General features: G+C 40.8%; 1 protein-coding gene across 1 annotated transcript in view; it reads right to left on the bottom strand.

The window, feature by feature from the left end:
• Nucleotides 1-498: 498 nt before the first annotated feature.
• Nucleotides 499-21,390, bottom strand: part of LOC120946220 (calcium-activated chloride channel regulator 1-like) — a 47,075-nt gene continuing 26,183 nt past the window's right edge. Inside the window, exons 9-15 of the mRNA XM_040361043.1 lie at nt 20,370-20,525; nt 16,303-16,409; nt 13,603-13,821; nt 9,731-10,001; nt 7,650-7,814; nt 7,323-7,553; nt 499-1,072 (exon numbers count right to left, since the gene is read on the bottom strand). Coding sequence (XP_040216977.1) covers nt 507-1,072; nt 7,323-7,553; nt 7,650-7,814; nt 9,731-10,001; nt 13,603-13,821; nt 16,303-16,409; nt 20,370-20,525 — 1,715 coding nt within the window. The 3' untranslated portion in view covers nt 499-506. The remainder of the gene's footprint in view (nt 1,073-7,322; nt 7,554-7,649; nt 7,815-9,730; nt 10,002-13,602; nt 13,822-16,302; nt 16,410-20,369; nt 20,526-21,390) is intronic.

Below are 21,390 nucleotides of genomic sequence, written 5' to 3' on the forward strand. Positions count from 1 at the left end.
CTAGACGTGGGCTTATGGCTAAGAAGCTGGTAGTTCTGAGGACCAGAACGTGGGGCCTAAGTTAAAGGCCTGAACAGCCAGATGGCAAATGTGAAAGCCAGGAGGCTGAATTATTGATGTATGTCCAAGATACAGGAATGATGAAAATCCCCTGCGAGGGCTACTTTCGTTTTCTTTGAACTTTACTTTTAAATAAAAGTGGGCTACCAGCCCTTAAAAAACTCAGTATTTTGGATTGGCGTCTCACTGAAAAAACGCATCTACCCTTGGAGTCTGATCCCCCAATCTCACAATATATATATATATATATATATATATATATATATATATATATATATATATATACCATGCTGTTTTTTACGAAACAAATCAAAGTATTTCTGTTATTTTTTGTTGAAAACATTTATCTAGTCAGCTCTCACTTTTCTCTCTCATCGCAACCTGGTGTGTCAGTAGGGTTAGGGCCCTAAGGTTGTGGTAAAGAACAGAAGACCCATCTTTTTATTTTAAACTATTTTAATTTCATCCAATACAGCTATATGTTCTCCAAGTAGATCCACATCATCATTCGACATCACCTGTAGACAAATTTCTTCACTTTGGCACTTTCTGTTATTTTGGGCTTTTTGTCTAGTTCTGTTTTTTAACAACGACCCATTATCAGTTGTCTGATTAGTTATTTTATAAAATGGAAATTTCCTCCAGCCATAGACACCAGCTGCTATGGCAAAACACAGGCACACAAATACAGCAGCTATCAGTACAGTGGTGGCACTGCCCTGTTCAACAGTTGTGGTGTAAGCATGGCTAGAGTCTTCCTCCTGAACCCTGGGACTGGTCACATGAACCAAATTAGAAATCTGTGACTTTTGTCCTTTTTTATCAATAGAGCAGATTGCAATATAGGTGATGATGCCCTGGCCTGCAGTGCTGTTTTCCAACCGAAATATGAAGGTCTCCCTGCTGCCTGCATTCTTTGGTTTGATGTAGGAAGCATTGATGGCCGGAGCTCTGGAAAAGTGTTGCCTTAAAATGAATGGATTGAAGTTTATTCGAATGTCATAATCTGAAACTGAAAGAAAAACAAAAATATGACTTAACTGATGCCTTTCCTATGTTGAACCTGTACTCTATTTTAAACTTTAAAAGGAAACAAGAAGACAGTACAAGATACCTGTGCACGGCTGATGCCTCGTACACACGACCAGTTTTCCTGTCGGGAAAACTGCCATGAGAGCTTTTGGCTGGGAAAACTGGCCGTGTGTATGCTCCATGGCCACGACAGGAAAACTGCCAGGAATCACGGTGGGAAAAAAGAGAACATGTTCTCTTTTTTCCTGCTGCGATTCCCGGCAGTCTTTTTCCCGGCAGTTTTCCTATGGGAAACACTACGGTGGAGCATACACATGGCCAGGTCTCCCATGGCAGTTTTCCTGTGTGTAGTCGGAAAAAGCTGCCAAGCTGGTTCTCCGATTTCCCCTCGGGTTTCCTGGCAGTAAAAAGTCCGCCGGGAAACCCGTACGTGTGTACGGGGCATAAGTGCCCAAAAGTGTCTTTCCACTGTCCAATAAAAGTAGCTACAACAATAGGAGTGCAGTTGGTATGGTATAGCTATGAAGTCAGAAAATTAAGCCAAAGTAACAAAGTAAAACTAAATCAGAAAAGGCACAAATAAAGGTTGATTGTCTACTTTTGGTAATAGAGATACTTCAGTATCTGTTGTTAGGTAGGCCTATTTACCGTATTTATTGGCGTATACCGTGCACTTTTTTGCCCTGAAAATCACGGCAAAATTGTAGGTGCGCGATATACACCGATACCCGCTTTCCTGCGCCGAGTTTGAATACTGCGCCGGCATATACCGAGCGCAGTACACTCGTGTATAGTCGGGCAGGCTCGGCTCCTCTCGCGCTCACGTCCTGGACGTACAGGACGTGAGCGCGAGAGTAGCCGAGCCTGCCCGACTATACACAAGTGTACTGCACTCGGTGTAAGCCGGCGCAGTATTCAAACTCGGCGCGGGAAAGCGGGGATCGAGCAAGGAGGACGCCGCAGAAGGACGCCGGACCCGACAAAGAGGACACCCGAAGCCGCAGACGGACGCCGGACCCGACGAGGCCGCCGATGGATGCCGCGCAAGACACCAAAACTGTAAGTACTAAAATCTTTTTTTTACAGGAATGTCGGGTCCACTTTAGGGGTGCGTGCTATACGCCGGAGCACGCAATACCCAGATAAATACGGTATTTTAAAAGTTTAAAGGGTAACTCCACTTTTGTGGGGGAAAAAATATATAAAATATATACAATTGCGACTTAAGTATATTGTAATTGAATGTTACTAAAGGTTACCATTCCTTTTCAATCTGCAGCTGTCATTTTCTGTAAAATGCAATGCAATATGGCTACCTGGAGGTGTCCTGTGTACAGCATTTGTACAGAACACTCCCCAGAAACATCAATTCCTGCTTGTGTGATTGGCTTACTAATTTTCCCAGAAGTCTCCACTAAGATACAAGTCAGATATCAGGCATCTCCTGCAACAAAAAGTTAATTATTGGTGAGATACTCCCAATAGAAAATCACATCTAAAGGGATACAGACCCTGCAATTTTCAGAGCCCTGCAGGTTCAGCAGCTGTTTAATAATTAATAAACCACTCCTATTAGATTACCTTACCACATGGACACAGACAAACACACAGTGGTTTCTTCAGAATAACAAAAGGTAGGAATCTGCAACAACGTTTGTTTAAATCCTTGCAATGTACAAAGATCACCCAGAGGGGAATGTTTTTTTTTCTCAACAAAAGTGGAGTTACTCTTTAATCGACCGGCTCCTGTATATATGCGGCGGCAGAATGGCTCTCCTGCACAAATCTCTGTATATATAAAAGCGGTTCCTTTAAGAGCCATAGCAGGCGCACGCCCGCTGCACGATGGAGGACCCAATGCGTTTGGCCAGCAGGCGCAAACCACTCAATATACGCTTATTGCAATTTTTTACCAAAAATAATTAGAAGAATACATATTGGCCTAAACTGATGATGATTTTTTTTTTTTTTAATTGGGATATTTATTATAGCAAAAAGAAAATCAAAATTGTCGCTCTTTTTTTGTTTATAGCATAAAAAAATAAAAACCGCGGAGGTGATCAAATACCATCAAAAGGAAGCTCTATTTTAGGGGGGAAAATGGACGTAAATTTTGTTTGGGTATAACATCACATGACCACGCAATTGTCAGGTAAAGCGACGCAGTCCCGTTTTGCAAAAAATGGCCTTGTCAGGAAGGGGGTAAATTCTTCCACTTGAACATTACAGCTTTGGGCCTACATATGTATCATGGGTACGGTTGTTATATACGGATCCTGTGGTGCGTATTCACATTAATGGTATTATCTCAGATCCTTTTTCAATTTTTCGAGGGAACAAGACAGGGATGCCCCCTATCCCCTATTCTGTTTGCCTTGGCCATTGAACCGTTAGCTGCTAAACCAAGAGAGGATAGCTTATTTTCTGGCCTGTGTTTTGGCCAGATGGAGGAGTGTGGGTCATTCTATGCTGATGATATGTTCTTGTATTTGTAGGATTCAGAGCCCTCTCTGTCCACCCCTTTCTTAATAATTCAGGAGTTTGGGGACTATTCCTGGTTTTGCATTAATTGGGCCAAATCGTCCCTGTTCTCCATTGGTGACATTTTGGATGTCCTGGGGAACTGTCCTATCCCATTGTCTGCATCCTTTCGTTATCTGGGGGTCCAGCTTCAGTTACCAGTATCAACATTTTTGGAAAACAATCTGACATCCAGTGGTGCAGACCTTTCGAGGTAAGGTGCAGAGATGGCAAATTTTCTAACTTTCCGAAGCAGGTTTTTCCAGGTATAGCTTTTGTTTTAGTGAATTTTTTATGGGGCTCTCGTACTCCCAAAATATCATTGGGCACTTTGAAATTACCCCTGAATCTGGGAGGGGTGGTATTGCCAGATTTTGCGTGTCTATTATTTAGCCTCTCAATTAGTCTTTATCCATTGGCGTTTTTTGCCCAAACTCCAAATGTGACAACTACAGTTGAAGCCACGGTCGCCACGTTGTATGAAGCCCTACTTAATATGCTCTATCGAGGAGGGGTTCTGAGGAGGATTTTCCGTATCTGCTCCCTGGACATGGGTTATAATTCTTTGACTGGCTCCCCTAACAGCCCTCTGTGGTGTAATACATCTTTGGGGGAATTATTTAAGCTGGAGGTAGGTACTCGGTGGGCTCCATATGGGAATAAATATCAGCTGTTTGTAGAATGGAAATGTTTCTCCTTTGCGTAGTTAACTAGCCAATATGGGGTTTCTGAGACTTGGCATTTCAAGTATTTACATTACACTTTGCCATGCCACACTAGCCCAGTTTGAAGGGGGGTAATGGAGTTTCCAAATACTAAATTGGAATCTAGTGGAGCCAGACTTGGCTGATCTGGTTTTCAAATATTATTCTGCTCTGGGATTCACATCTGGTAGATCGAGCTAGGGCTTGTTGAACTGCTGTTGCATCAGAGTTGTCAGATGAGATGTGGAGTGAGGTACTTGATACGTATTTACCCACAGTTATTGCCTCAAGGGATCGGATGATCCATTTGCGGTACTTGCATTAGGTTTACTACACCCCTGTACAGCTGTTTTGCATGCATAAAAGAGATTCTGTGATATATCATAAGTGCCAGCGGAGTGAGGGCACTTTTATTCATATGGTGTGGGAATGCCTGAAAATGCAACCCTTGTGGTCCCAGGTTACAGAGTTTATTGCCGACACCTTTAACCACTTCCCGACCACCAACCACATATATACTGCCGCAGGGCAGCCCAGCTGCGCAAAATCACATACCTGTACGTGATTTTGTGCACTCGTTCAGGGGGCACACACACACGCCGCCAGAGCGCCTCTCATGCTGTCATTGGGCACAGCGGGAGCCAACCCGACAATCGTTAGGAGGAAAGCCAGAATGGCGGTCTGCCTATGTAAACAAGACAGACCACTGTTCTGTCAGGGAGTTCTGTCATATTCATTGGAATATCCGATGAAAAAACTCTGATGGGGCTACACACGATTGAAATATCCGATGGGAAAAGTCAGTCTGACTTTTTCCATCGGAAATTCCGATCGTGTGTACAAGGCATTAGTGTTAGATTTGTCTGACACAATGTCGCAGTCCCGTTAAACATTGTTGATCGCCACCATTACTACTAAAAACAATGAAAAAAATTAAAAGTCCATGAATCTATCATATGTAGTTTGTAGACAATATACCTTTCTCAAACTAATCAATATACAAATTTTTTTTTAGCAAAAATATGTGGCAGAATACATATTGGCCTAAATTGATGAAGAAATTGGATTTTTTTTTTAAATGTATTGGGAATGTTTTATAGCACAAATATGTTTTTTTCTCTAGAAAATTGTTGTTTATAGCGCAAAAAAATAAAATCGCAGAGGTGATCAAACACCAAAAGAAAGCTCTATTTGTGGGGAAAAAAAATTATTTGGGTACAGTGTGGTACGAACGTGCAATTGTCAGTTAAAGCAATGCAGTGCCGTATCTCAAAAATCGTACTGGTCATTAAGGGGGTAAAACCTTCCGGAGTGGAAGTGGTTAATTTTCCAACTGTATGTAACCCCTTATTATGTCTCCTCTGAGTTTTTGAAGACACGGAGTGGATGTGGCTACTAAACAGTTTCTGGGGCTCCTTTTTTTCTATGTCCGTAAGCTTATAACGAGGAGGTGGATATATGGCGAAACTCTATCATTAGGGATGTGGAAGAGGGTTGTTAATGTGGATATTGCGCTTTACTGAATGGCATATGAGGCCCGGGGATGTCCCAACAAAATTTGAAAGGTATGGTTCCATTGGTTTGATTCTACTGACACATCGGAGGAAGGGGTTGGTAATAAAATAGATGTGTAAAGATGGGGAAAGGGCTACAATGTTGTGGAAGCATGAATCTGATGTAAGGGGGACACTCTCTGGAGACCCTGATGTAAAGGGGGTCTCTCTGGGGACCCTGATGTAAGTGAGGGTTCTCTGAGGACCTTGATGCAAGGCTGAGGCTCTCTGGGAAACCTGATACAAGACTGAGGCTCTCTGGGGACTCTGATGTAAAGGGGGCTCTCTGGGGACTCTGATGTAAGGGGGGCTCTCTGGGGACCCTGATGCAAGACTGAGGCTCTCTGGGGACTCCGATGTAAGGGAGGGCTCTCTGTGGATCCTGATGTAAGGAGGGGCTCCCTGGGGACCCTGATGTAAGGGGGGCTCCCTGGGGACCCTGATGTAAGGGGGGCTCTCTAGTGACTCTGATGTAAGGGGGAGGCTTTTTTTGCAAAATTGTGTATAGTTTTTATACTGTTTTTGTACGTGTTTGCAAAATTAAAGTGAGTTGGTCTGGATGAAGTCCAGGGTCAAATTTTTGTCCCAGTCCAGTTCTGTCTGCTGCCTGGTCAATAAAACTTTTTTTTTAACAATGTATTCAAAAATTTGAAATTACAGCGTCTAATCCTTCTGTATTAGTACATGGGCCCACATTGCATCTAATGTAGAACAATCTGTCAAATAAAATCTAAAGCCCAAAGTAAATCTAAAACCTAAATGTTTTTGTTTTTACTTTTGTATAGTGTGTACAAGTGTTAAAACCCCTGTCAGGTTTGTATTGCTGTATGTGTAATTGTATTTCTCCTTCCCTTTTTTGGCCCAAAGTACATTGTCACTGGGACAGAAACCCACCAACCTTTTTTTTTTACAGTTGTCTCCAGAATAACAACTGATCCACCATCCCCACACTCCCTGTCGCAGGCACTTTTTGTTCTGTGTCACCCTTGGACTACAGTTGAAGTTATGATATTTGCTTGAGTCCATGTAAATGTACTCATTATTCATTGTGTGGTTAAGATAATTGATGATTAAAATGTTTGTATATTATTACCAATAAAAGTGTTGCAGCCATTATTCAAGCCATGTGTTTGTTCTCTGTGTTTTGTTTGGTATAAGCAGGGGGGAGGAGGAGTTTTGCGGCCTGCAATCCCATGGAAGTAGAGGAGAAATTTTTCAGTGACAGATGGTCGGTGACAATGGTCTAAATGGTGTTTCTCCTCATTTTCTGTAATGTCTCTGGGACAGGAAGGCAAAATCCCTCTTATTGGACACAGATAGCAAAAATACCATACAAAATAAAGGAGTTTTAGCTACCCTCTCTATGAAAACTTTGTTTTAAAGTTTTGGATTAAAATACAGTAAAAAATGTAGAAATAAAACAAGCTGTGCAATTATATCAAAGAAAACTCACCAGCTCCCTGGTCATAGTCATCACCCGGTGCTGTCCAAAACAATACTACATGTTCATTTTCCATTTTTGCTTCTAGGTCATTTATTTTACATGGAGGGAAACCATCCTCATCCAATGAGTTGTGAGAGAGATTTGTAACTTTGAAACTACCCAGAAAGAGGACTCTGCTGAACATTTCATTTGTGCTTTTATCTTTATAAACTGGTCGAGGAGGATTCATATTGATGGTGCCTGCAATACATATTTAAAGTGCAATCTAAATACTAAAAGATGATGTTTATATGATGTAATTTAGCAACTTAGCATTATTCTGATTTATAAGCTCACCATTTTTGATGTAACCAGGAACATATAGTGCTGGGTTGCTCTGAGGAGGTTTCAGAGAGGTAGTGTTTGTCCACTCAGCAAAAAATTTCATTGTATGTCTACCGTTATTAGTGAAGCGAAATAAATAGACAGAGTAGACACCATCACCCTTAATAACATCAGCACCTACAGAATTTGTAGATAAAAATAAATAAATATATGTCAATGTCATCATTACTGCCTGTATCTTTATAGAGAATGAAAACTAGTTGGAATTCAGACAGCAGGGTGAATTGTTGATCTGCAATGAATGAGAAAAATTACAACTTGCAATTGCATATTATGATTTTCATATAAGCGTTAAAGTCTAGGTAACAAAACAGTCAGATGTCATTGCCCTTTAGTTGTTGCCCTGCATTTGTTGATTTAGTGGGTGGAGTTAGTGCTCCTTTAAACGCCAGCTCTGAGTTGGGCCCAGAGTAGACGGGGTATAAAAACAGGACACCCCTGCCCAGCATGATGTAGCCCTGGGTACTAGAGAATGAGAGAGCCCTCTGCAGGGCTGAACCACCAAAGAGCACATACTGGGGACAGAAAGGGAAAACTTTTGAAATTTGACTCTCTCATTTAGCAGGTCCTGTGGCTTGGTTTAGGATGGCCTTGGGGCCTACATGAGGAGCACCCTTTGTGTGAGGGAAGGGTACACATTGTGGGCTCATATTCACTAAAGACTATCTCATGAGATAATTGAATCACATTAAATTTTTTCCAATTATGGTGTCTGTTTATGAAGCAGTGAACAGCGGTGATCCCAAGGATCACCACTGATCACAGCCCATAAACAGTTTATGAAACAGAGATAATCGGGGGGAGAAGTGTTTGAACATGTTCTTCCGCCAATTATCTCCACACAGAGAGAAGTCTCATAGACTGACACAGTAACGGCCAGTATATTAAGCTGTGATCTGAGCGCTTCACTGGCGATCTGAGTCAGAATTCACACTCCCCAATTCACCATCTCAGAAGTGGTGAAGATAGAATCCCTGGGGGATCTGAGGAGGAAGATTTTTAACTTCCTTCTACCTCGTTCAGACCCCCCCCCCCCAACACTGTAACTATGTCCCCCTGTAATATGTATGTGTATACATACATATATATATATATAATGTGTACATGTGTGTATATATATATATATATATATATATATATATATATATATATATATAATGTGTGTGTATATACATGTATATATAATATATGTGTGTGTGTGTATATATATATACATATATATATATATAATTTATCACTGCTCAATAAACTGACATCTCGGTGTTTCAGTGACTTTCTGGTACTGTAATCTCGTAAAGTCTCACGAGATTCCAGTATCAGGGGCCGTTCTCCACTGTTTAAAGCGTTGGTAGATCACTTCACTCCTCCAAGGGTGAAGTGATCTACTCCGCTTCATAAACAGGCACCCAGAGGAGAAAAATCTCCACCGTGAATGCCGGAAAACAAAGCAGTGAATAGATTTCACTGCTTCATAAAAGGACACCTCTATCATGAGATGCTGAAAATGCCAATTCACTATCACCTTATTTACCTCACAAACCGAAAACATGAGGAAAATAACTCATAAAACAGGGTTAAAGTCAATTCATTAAGGGAAATAAATAAATGCACAGGGTAATTAAGTAGTCTTCCAGGCATGAGTAGGGTGACCACGTGTCCCGGATTTCCTGGGACAGTCCCGCATTTGTTTTCCCTTTACTTCCTGTCTTGGAGACGTAGCAGAAAGACCCATCTTAAACAGCTGCCACTGGAGCATTTGCCTTCAATGGATGATTTCCCTCACATGTTGCTCTGGTAACAATGGTCAGTAGGACAAATACGGAAGTGAAACTTCCCAGCAAGGACACACACTATTGGCCCAGTCTTTACTAGCTGGAATTTAAATCAAAACAGTATGGTTGCTACTATCTGGAATTTAATCAAAACTTAAAGGATAAAAAATATGTGCAGTTTGTTCTCAGGTAAGCATGGAATACATTTTGTTAATATACTGTACTGACTAAATTAACCTATAAAGAATCAGTCTGGTGTACCTGCTCCATCATCAATGAGTGTTAAACTCAGAGGATCTCCAGTTTCCGGCTCAATGACAGCAGTAACATTCGATCCCAGCACAGCTGCAAATCCGTGTTTAACCTCTGCAAATAATGTAACTGGATGTGGCGAAGTGGTTGTATTGTTGATTTTTCCAGCAGTAACATGTACAAAAGGTATGACTTCAGATGATGGCCTTGAGGTAACTAGAACACCAAGCGCTTGACTGTCATTTAAGGTGTTTTTTATTTTATATAGCCAAGTGCCGCTCTATACAATTAAAACATAAGAGACTTTAAAATCTTAATTTTCAACATTCTAGATCAAGGAGGAACAATTAGCTAAGTACAGTACATGAGAAACTGTCAGTGATTTCCTTTTTTAAGGCCCCATACACACGATAGAATCCATCCGCAGATAAATCCCATCAAATGGGTTTCTGCGGATAGATCCTATGGTGTGTACACGCCAGCGGATCTGTTTCTGCTGAGAAATCTCCTCTGGGATGGATTTCAGCAGATCGAATATTTGCTGTGCTGCACAACAAATCCATCTGCTGGAATCCATTCCAACGGATGGATCCGCTCGTCTGTACAGACTTACCGGATCCATCCGTCCAAAGGGATTCCCCGCACGCGTCGTAATGATTTGACGCATGCGTGGAATTCCTTATATGACAGCGTCGCGCCCGTCGCCGCGTCATAATCGCGGCGACGGCGCGACACGTCATCGGCAGAGGATTTCCGCGCGGATTTCAATGCGATGGTGTGTACACTCCATCGCATAGAAATCTGCGGAAATCTTTGAGAGGATTTATCCGTGGAAACGGTCCGCTGGACCGTATCTGCGGATAAATCCTCTCGTGTGTACGGGGCCTAAGGCTTAGGCTGGCCATACATGGTCGAATTTCAAAATATATATTTTTTTGAAAATCAGAAAATGTGTGCATTTTGTGATCCGATGGTGCCACCAATGATTTTGAAATTTGAACAACTAAGCCTCCTGTTGCTACAGAAAATAACTTTCGTGGCTGGAAATCTTCTTTTCTTTCTGTAAATTTTCTTTTCTTGCGCATTTATTTTTCGATTACATTTCTCGCACGACTCTCCCATCATTGATTAGAAAATCGGGGGGGGGGGTGTTCGGCTCTTCCCTACTAGTAATACGGCGATCTGCGAATTTTGTCAGGACTGCGATATTATGGTGGACACATCGGACACTTTTGACACATTTTTGGGACCATTTACATTAATACAGCGAACAGTGCTATAAATATGCACTGATTAATATATAAATGTGACTGGCAGGGAAGGGGTTAACACTAGGGGGCGAAGGAATGGGTTAAGTGTGTATCCTGGGGGTGATTCTTACTGTGGGGGGAGGGGACTGACTGGGTGAGGTGACCGATGCTGTGTCCCTATGTACAAGGGACACAGCATCAGTCTCCTCTCCCTGACAGAACGTGGAGCTCTGTGTTTACACGTCCCTGCTCTGTCACTGCCGATCACGGGTACCTGGCAGACATTGCAGCTGCCAGGCATGCGCATCGGCATTTCGGTGACGCTGTCGGCGCCGCTTGCATGCCCGCCAGTGGCTGGAGGCCGTATATAGATGGCCTCCCGGCAATTAAGAGCCACATTGTGGCTGTAAAAACCCGCCGGGCGGGCGGGAAGTGGTTAAAGGGGTTGTAAAGAAAACAATTTTTTTCCCTAAATAGCTTCCTTGACCTTAGTGCAGTCCCCCTTCACTTACCTCATCCTTCCATTTTGCTTTTAAATGTCCTAATTTCTTCCTGTTCTTCTGTCTGTAACTCAACACCGTAATTCGAGGCTTTCTTCCTGGTGTGGAGAAAGCCTCTTGAGGGGGGAGGGGGCGAGCAGGAGTGTTAGGACGCCCACTAACACACAGCTCCTTTCTCTATCTGCAAAGTAGAGAGTATCCTGACTTGCCTGCTCGCCCCTCCCCCCTCAAGAGGCTTTCTCCACACCAGGAAGAAAGCCTCGCATTACGGTATTGAGTTACAGACAGAAGAACAGGAAGTGAGCATTTCTCAGAAGAAATAAGGACATTTAAAAGCAAAATGGAAGGATGAGGTAATTGAAGGAGGACTGCACTAAGGTAAAGGAAGCTATTTAGGGAAAAAAATGTTTGCCTTTACAACCCCTTTAAGTCTGGTAAATATGCCATTGAAAGCATTTTGTTATATCTGTTCAATAAGTGCAAAAAAAAAAACTTTTCATCTAGTCAGAAATTTAGAGCTATAAGGTGTCCTGTGCACACTTCCTGTGTTATCTTAGGCCGCGTACACACGGTCGAACATGTCCGCTGAAACTGGTCCGCGGACCAGTTTCCGCGGACATGTCTGACCGTGTGTACGGCCTAGCGGACAGGTTTCCAGCGGACAAAAGTTTCTTAGCAAGCTAAGAAACTTGTCCGCTGGAAACATGTCCGTCGGACATGTCCGGTGGTTAGTACATGGTTAGTTATGACGTGTAACCAGCGTCCCGAAATCCCGCACATGTGTCGAATTGATTCGACGCATGCGTGGAAGCATTGCACTTCCGTGTTTGAGAACGTCGGTGTCTTCTACGTCACAGCGTTCTCTGTCCGCAGGGATTTTGGTCTGATGGTGTGTACACACATCAGACCAAAAGCTCCCAGGAGACATGTCCGATGAAAACAGTCCGCGGACCGTTTTCATCAGACATGTCTCCTCATTTGTACGGGGCCTAAAGGAATATAAGTAGCCCTCTGAGTTTTTATTTTGGACTACAAAATTTACTTGTGTACAATGGAAAAATTTGTTTAGTTTAGTTTAGTTTCTTTTCCGTCCTGTTGATTCGTAACCATTCGTAATTTTGCTAAATGGGATTTTTCGTGTTCGGACCAATTCGTATTTTCGCAAGCATCATTTTTCGTTGAATTGGAATGATTTGTATTAATGTAAGCCTTATTTTTAATTGATTTATAATTCGTACTTTCGGTAGAGTACATTGTTTTTCATTGATTCGTAACTTTTTTTTGGTTCGTTGATTCGTAATTTTCCATGACTCTCTCACAATGGCGCTGTCTAATGTGTTTCGAATGGATTTGTATTTTTCTAAATACATTGCGGTTATATGTAACGATTCGAAATCTCGTTTTTTTATTTAGTTTTTGACATGTGGCTATAGCCTCCGCCCCTGTACACCATTTTAAGAGGGAGTTCAGCACGGTGAGGGAGGAGCAGAGCAGAGAGTGTTATTGTTGGATGTGTGGTTGAGATCACAACAAGTCAACTTGCTGTTAAATTAGGCCGCATTAACGCAACAATGAATTATGCCGAAGGCATTCGGGCATTCGCTATTTGCGATATAATTTACTTTGGATTCAGTTTTATTCGTAATTGCTTTGTTCGGAAGTTCGAATGCTTCCGAACCTCCATGCATTGCACAGACGTACTGCATATGTTATTTTTTATTTTTTTTTTACCTGAAAAACAATTTAAGATTATTTTCATATACTTCTGAGATGCTTCCACCCCGCTCCTGATCTCCTTCCAACTATTTTTTTATCTGCTTTGAGCTGCTTTTGCAATCCAATTATATTGTATGTATAGAAAAGCAGTTATTTTGCAAGTAAATGCCTCTGTACACAAGACAGCAGATAAATGTTGACAGACAACATTTATCTGCATTATTGAAAAAGTAAGTTGTTTAGTTTATAGAGCTTAATAGCTCAAGCTGAATTTTGCACACAAATTGACAAATTGTCAGGAAATAAAATGTTATATTGGCTGGTGTTAGACTTTATACAAAAATGTTGTCAAATAGTGGTATTGCAAAAATATAACTAAATGCTATATCTTGAACAGGTAGATTTAATGTTGTACCTGAGCAGTTCCTGGAATTTTTAAATAGGAGACTTGTGAGGTATTATCATGCTCAAGATTTGTATATTTGTATCCAATGGAGTTCTCAATGACAACATCAGGTGGGTCTGGGGCCTGCCAGGTTATAATGAATGTAGTGTCATTCCCCACACCGCTGTCTATAAACACAGACCCAAATAAAATACTACCGGTCTTGATAAGCTTCCAAATGCTTTTTATCTGTAAGAAAAAACACACAAATATGATTTATGAATACATTTTAAGGGGATGCAAACAGACATGATAGATACGGTACCTAAAAGACAACTCCAAACTATTTAATTCAGTGATAATACATGAAGGTGACTATACTGTATAAACTAAAGAGAATATGGTGGTTTGCCCATGGACTTGTATGGGGCACATTATGAAAACTGTTTTGTATGGCAATTTAAAGTATTGGATTGAAGAATAAGTAACCTTAGGCTGAGTGTTAAGACTACAATTATGCCTAATGTTTATGATATTCAACTGCTATATTAGTTTAGATTTGTCCTTTTAACCTGCCTAGCGTCATTCCCGAGTCTGGCTCGGGGTGAATTTTACATACCAAAAGCGGTAACCCAGAGCCAGACTTTGCATTGCAGGATACAGGGGAAGTTACTTACCTTGTCCCGGGATCCTGCGATGTGTCCCCGCTGTGTGTGCGAGCTGTTTTCTCGCTTGATTCACACACTGGTGACTGCCGAGTGCCGCGGAGCTCTGTTCCCGAGTGGCGCGACGCACGGGGGCGGAGTTCATCACCAAATTCAAAAAAGTAAAAACACAGTGTAGCTACAGTATACTGTAATCTTACAGATTACAGTACTGTATCAAATAGTTACACATCCCCATTGTCCCTAGTGGTCTGTCCAGTGTCCTGCATGCAGTTTTGTATTATAAAAAAACTGTTCTTTCTGCCTGGAAACTGGAGATTGTCCATAGCAGCCAAAAAGTGTCCCTTTATGTCAAAAGTGGTTTTAGACCAGCTAGAAAACAGCGATAATAAATTAGAATCACTTGCAGAATTGAGCGATAGTGATTTGTGGGAAAATTCATCATCAAACACTGAAAGTAATGATAGCGACAATTCTGCAACTGAGCAAATTTCAGTGTTTTTGATTTGATTACATTATTGAATACCGTATAAGCCGAGGACCTAATTTCACCACAAAAAAATGGGAACATTTATTGACTCAACTATAAGCCAAGGGTGAGAATGCAGCAGCTACTGTAAGCAGAAAAGAGGGTCAACAATGCTCATTTGCACACCTCACTGTGCCCATTGCAACCTCACTGTTCCATACCTCACTGTGCCCATTGCAACCTCACTGTGCCATGCTTCACTTTGCCCATTGCAGTCTCACTGTGCCCATTGCAGTTTTACTGTGCCCATTGCAGTCTCACTGTGCCATACCTCACTGTGCTCATTGCAGTCTCACTACTGTGCCCATTGCAGTCTCACTGTACCCATTGCAATCTCACTGTGCCATACCTCACTGTGCCCATTGCAGTCTCACTGTGCCATACCCCACTGTGCACAGTGCAGTTTCACTGTGCCATACCTCTCTGTGCCCATTGCAGTATCACTGTGCCTTACCTCACTGTGCCCATTGCAGTCTCACTGTGCCATACCTCAGTGTGCCCATTGCAGTCTCACTGTGCCATACCTCACTGTGCCTATTGCAGTCTCACTGTGCCATACCTCTCTGTGCCCGAAAACCTGCAATCTTGACAGGCATCCATTTTTTTAAAGCCGCAGCTTCCTCTTGGTGTTCCGTTCCGTGATAGGCATTTGACACTGTGTTCCGCTTATCACGGAGGTCATCTCATCCTCGGACTCAGTTTCCCAGCAGACACTGTGTTCAGTGTTCCGCCAATCACAGACATTCTTTCATCCTCGAACAAGAGGACGTCCGCAATTAGTGGAACACTGAACACGGTGTCTGCTGGGAAACTGTCCGAGGATGAGAGGACCTCCGTGATAGGCGGAACACAGTGTCAAATGCTTATCACGGAACACCAGGAGGAAGCCGCAACTTTAAAAAAAAAAATGGACGGCTGGCAAGAATTCAGGTACTGACTGGAGTATAAGCCAAGGAGGGTATTTTCAACCCAAAAAAAGGGCTAAAAAACTTGGCTTCTACTCGAGGATATATGGTAATTTTTATTATAATTACATTATTATTTGTTATAATTATTTATAGTTATTTAATATATTATAATTTATGATTTTGTGTTTCAAACTTTATCATACCCGGGATGTCTACTAGACTCTTGTTTGGATAGATTTAAGTGAGTTATTCCTAGGAATTACAGGCCTACAATATAAAACGCCAAATTTTCATGCAAAATAATGGTACCTCTTTCAGCACCAAAAATCTGAAAGAATCATACCGCCAGGGAGGTTAAACACAACAGAGTAAGTAAGACTTTCATTCTGGTACCCAATAAGAATGCAATTGATATAATTTTACTGCAGTGATAACTGTATGAATATATAGCTCTCCCAATATTCTACTACCTAAGGCTTGCTTCAACATCACATCCAAAAACAGATTAACCCAAATTTACATATATTTATACAACATAAACGGATCTTCCTAAATTCACAGGCCCACAAATTAGGATAGAAGGGAGGTATACACTTATGTAATATGGAAAGACTCCAAGATGACTCACCACCACAAATTGCTCTTCAATATTTTCATATTTAGGAGATATTTCCATAAAAGCTCTAATTAAACTGTCTGAGTCTTTTGCATCTGAAGCATAGAAAGTTAACCCCCCTAATAAAAAAACAGAAAGACAAATCAGTCCTCAATGTGTGGTAAAAACTAAGTATACCACTTAAAGTAGAACTAAAAGGCAGATATAACATACTTACATTTAAATATTGAGGTAACATTTAAGTACCGTATTTATCGGTGTATACCGCACACTTTTTTCGCTCTGTGCCGCCTCCTAGCCTTTATGCGAGAGGAGCCGAGCGTGGCCGTGCGTGCCCAAATGTGTACTGCGCTCGGTATATGTCGTCGGCGGCGTTCAAACACATTTGTTTTTGTTTTGTTTTTCAGAAAATTTGTTATGATCGATATTCGTTATTTCAAATAAAATGATAACTTTAGATAAAATCTAATTTGTTACATTCCATACATTTAGATGTGGCATTCGTTATTTTGATTATTCGTAATATTTTCAAAGAACAAAAATACAAAAATTAGAAAGGACGAAAAACTGAAAATTCAAAAATCCGAAAATCGGAAAGATGAAAATAAGAACGAAAATCCGAAAAACCAAAAAACATTTCTACTCTAATTAAAATATTAAATTGATTAACAATTATTATCGTTTTTTATAATTATGTATTAATAATAAATAATAGTAAAACCATAATAATATTTATAAACTATTAAATTATAGGCATTGGAATTTCTTTTTGAATGTAACGAATACGAACTTATCCAAAGTTATGAATTATCCAAAATAACGAATGCCGCATCTAAACTAATGGAACGCCTCCTAGCCTTTATTCGAGAGGAGCAGAGCGTGGCCGAGCGTGCCCGAGTGTACTGCGCTCGGTATATGGCGGCGGCGGCGTTCAAACGCAGCGCAGGAAGCGGGGATCGACTCAGAAACAGCGCAGGAGAAGCGGGGAGGACACCACCAGGGCCGCAGACGGACGCCGGACCGGACAAGGCCGCCGATGGACGCCGGACAAGACACCGACGAGGGGCATTCAAACTGTAAGTATTTTTCAGGAAATTTCCCTTCCAGGTTGGGGGTGCACGCTATACGCCGGGGCGCGCTATATGCCGATAAATACGCTACGTATTAATTAAATTATCCTTAAAATGTATTTTAAATAGCACCTTAACCTGTTAAAACCCGGACCATTATGCAGGTTAAGGACCTTGCCCCTTTTTGCGATTCGGCACTGCGTCGCTTTAACTGACAATTGCGCGGTCGTGCGACGTGGCTCCCAAACAAAATTGTCGTCCCTTTTTCCCCACAAATAGAGCTTTCTTTTGGTGGTATTTGATCACCTCTGCGGTTTTTATTTTTTGCGCTATAAACAAAAATAAAGCGTCAATTTCGAACAAAATGCAATATTTTTTACTTTTTGCTATAATAAATACCCCCAAAAAAGATATAACATTTTTTTTTTCCTCAGTTTAGGCCGATACGTATTCTTCTACCTATTTTTGGTAAAAAAATATTGCAATAAGCGTTTATCGATTGGTTTGCGCAAAATTTATAGCGTTTACAAAATAGGGGATAGTTTTATGGCATTTTTATTATTTTTTTTACTACTAATGGCGGCGATCAGCGTGACTGCGACATTATGGCGGACACATCGGACACTTTTGACACATTTTTAGGACCATTGTCATTTTTACAGTGAAAAGTGCTATAAAAATTCACTGATTACTGTGAAAATGACAATGGCAGTGAAGGGGTTAACCATTAGGGGCGCTGTAGGGTTTAAGTGTGACCTCATGTGTGTTTCTTACTGTAGGGGGGCGGGGCGGGGCTGGACGTGTGACGTCAGTGATCGTCAATCCCTATATTAGGGAACAGGCGATCACTGACACTGCCCCAGAGAAGAACGGGGAAGGTTTGTTTACACTCACCTCTCCTTGTTCTTCGGCTCCTATGACCCGATCGCGGGACACCCGCGGCGTTTGTGCCCACGGGCGCGGTCACGGAGCTTCGGACCCACGGCTGGGCTCTTAAAGAGGACGTATATATACGTCCATGTGCCCAGCCGTGCCATTTTGTCGACGTATATAGTCGTGCGACGGTCAATATGTGGTTAATCTATATTTATATTAGTCTCATTTAATAACCTGTGCAGCAGGACTGCCTTTAGGATAGCAGGTGACAACACTAAACCAGTCAGGCTCTACTGCATCACAGAATGCTGCCAATTGAACTCAGAGAGCTTACTGATAGGGGAAGAGAGAGTAGAAGGAGTACCTAATAAGCATGTTGCTGGCGATTAAACATGTGCCCTGCCGAAAAAAAAATGTTTCATTTTTGTTTCATTTGTTTTTGTTTTGTTTTTCAGAAAATTTGTTATGATCGATATTTGTTATTTCAAATAAAATTATAACTTTAGATAAAATCAAATTTGTTACATTCCATACATTTAGATGTGGCATTCGCTATTTTGATTATTCGTAATATTTTCAAAGAACAAAAATACAAAAATTAGAAAGGACGAAAATCTGAAAATTCAAAAATCCGAAAATCGGAAAGACGAAAATCCGAAAATAAGAAAAATCGAAAGAACGAAAGTAAGAACGAAAATCCAAAAAAACAAAAAACATTTGGATAATTTCTACTATAATTAAAATATTAAATTGATTAACCATTATTATCGTTTTTTTATAATTATTTATTAATAATAAATAATAGTAAAACCCTAATAATATTTATAAACTATTAAATTATAGGTATTGGAATTTCTTTTTGAATGTAACGAATGTAACGAATACGAACTTATCCAAGTTATGAATTATCCGAAATAACGAATGCCGCATCTAAACTAATGGAACGTAATGAATTAATGATAATAAATAACAATACTAATAAAAATAATAATAGTTATAAACTATTAAATTATAGGTATTGGAATTTACTTTCAAATGTGGCTGTTAGTGAATATTAATTTATCCGGGATTCTTTATTTCAGATAATTCGTAACTTCGGGTAAGAGCGTATTCATAAAAGATTTACTGAACGGAGCAGTGATGTGATCACATCACACTTCTTTCTACAGGCAGGTATGACTGCTGGAGCACTTGGTCACAACCTGCTCAAAGCCTGTAATTGGGCCACATGTCATTGAAAAGTAGTCTAGCTTGCAACATTGTAAACACGCTGAATGCGATGTGCACTATATAAAAATATCGTCTCCCTGGTGCCCATGCAAAGTGATTCCTAATAAAGACCCTTGACATCACACCACCTAAAATTAACAATTTGCTCAAAAATTAAAGTGGTTCAAAAGCCTTAAGGTTTTTAACCTTAAATCATTCTCTGTATTAAGGTAAAAAAAAAACTTCTGTGTCCAGGATACCCTCTCCCCCCAGCACTCTGGCAAGGCTTCCTATACATTTATCACCTCTCGGGCCACCTTTTGGATGCCTCCTTCCAGGGATTGGCTGGAGCATGATAAATATTCACACTGATCATTTGAATCTGCCTACCCTATACTCTGGAAACTTCTTTCACAGATAAGTGGGTGGAATCAAACTCTCAGATCAGTAAAACCTAAACAGAACAAAACAATCAATCACTGCTCTGCTAAATACAGTGAAGCCAGAAACTAAATTGAACCTAGCAGCCTAACTAGAGGGGGATACTACACTTCACAATTATATTGATGTAGGCCTGGGTATTCAATTACTCAAGTATAACTGTCTCTCTGTAAAGAATCGCCACTGAACATTTAAATATTTACGTATTCTTAACAAGGAGTAAATAAGCTGCTGAGAGAATTACCTCACAGACTTCATTGCTTTTACTGTGAACTTTGAGGATAATTTGGTCCACAGCACCAGAGAAACTGCAGTTAAACAGATCAGTTATGGTATGTTTTCAAGCTCATTTACTGCTTGTTAGCAATATGTGAATAGTGAAAGCCCTCTTTATGTCTACAGCTTTAGAATATATTTCAAAGGTTTTACACAGATGTTAGACACTAGTCGTGTTATCATTATTCCACAATATCCCATTTGAACCTGTTACTTCAGCAAACCGTTCCAACTCCGGATCAGCGCCGAGTCCAATAGCAATGGTATGAATAACTGAGCCACTCAGTGCCACTTCAGATATACATTTATGTATATTCCTATCATTTCCACTGACAGCCAAGATAATTTCAGACCTTTGATCACCTATAAAAAGAAAACATTATTTTTATTGTTTTATTTTGTTATCAAACATTTTTTATTGTGTGATACATAATATCACATGTTTACTATAGTTTCTAGTTTCTATGCCTACAAAAACATAGTATAATATAAATATATGTATAACTTGCATTGACAATTTATTTAAAAACATACAGAAATAGATTTTTTTAAATACAGTAGAATGACAAAGAAAAATGAGTGCTATAACCTATGGCGGTTATAAGGTTGGACAGTGTTTATACTATGTTGGAGATTGATCCCAGCCTCTTTTTCCCCCCATGTTTTTGCAACTGCTGCATATCTGATAACTAGTGGTTTTTACACTATACGGTACCCTTGATCTATCTCAATATTAACAGCTTGTGTACTCGGTCCATTTGGGCCTTTCCTGAGCGCTCTTTGTGTGCCCTTCGGGGCTTGCCGCATTGGCGTCGGCCTGTATTGGGGGTCTTTGGAAGCCCAAGGTGGCAAAACATGTCAGGATAATCACACTGTTGTCACCATTATTGATAAGACACTCCCAATATTGTATTGAATATCGTAAATGAGCTGTATTGATTTTAATGTGTCCATTAAGAACAAAGGGCCAAATTCTCAAAAAACCTGCCTAACTTAACTTTCAGCAGTTAAGTTACACAGGCGTTAAATTTCTACCTAAGTGCCCGATCCACAAAGCACTTACCTAGAAATTACACGCCGTGTAACCTAAGTGCCTCCGTCGCAAGGCGGTCGTCTGATCGAGGGGGCGATTCCTATTTAAATGAGGCGCGCTCCCGCGCCGGACGTTCGGCGCATGCGTGTGACGTCATTTTTTCCAACGGGCATCGCGCGAACGTACTTTACGCCA

Source organism: Rana temporaria, chromosome 7, assembly GCF_905171775.1.
Source record: "Rana temporaria chromosome 7, aRanTem1.1, whole genome shotgun sequence".
NCBI classification, from domain to species: domain Eukaryota; kingdom Metazoa; phylum Chordata; class Amphibia; order Anura; family Ranidae; genus Rana; species Rana temporaria.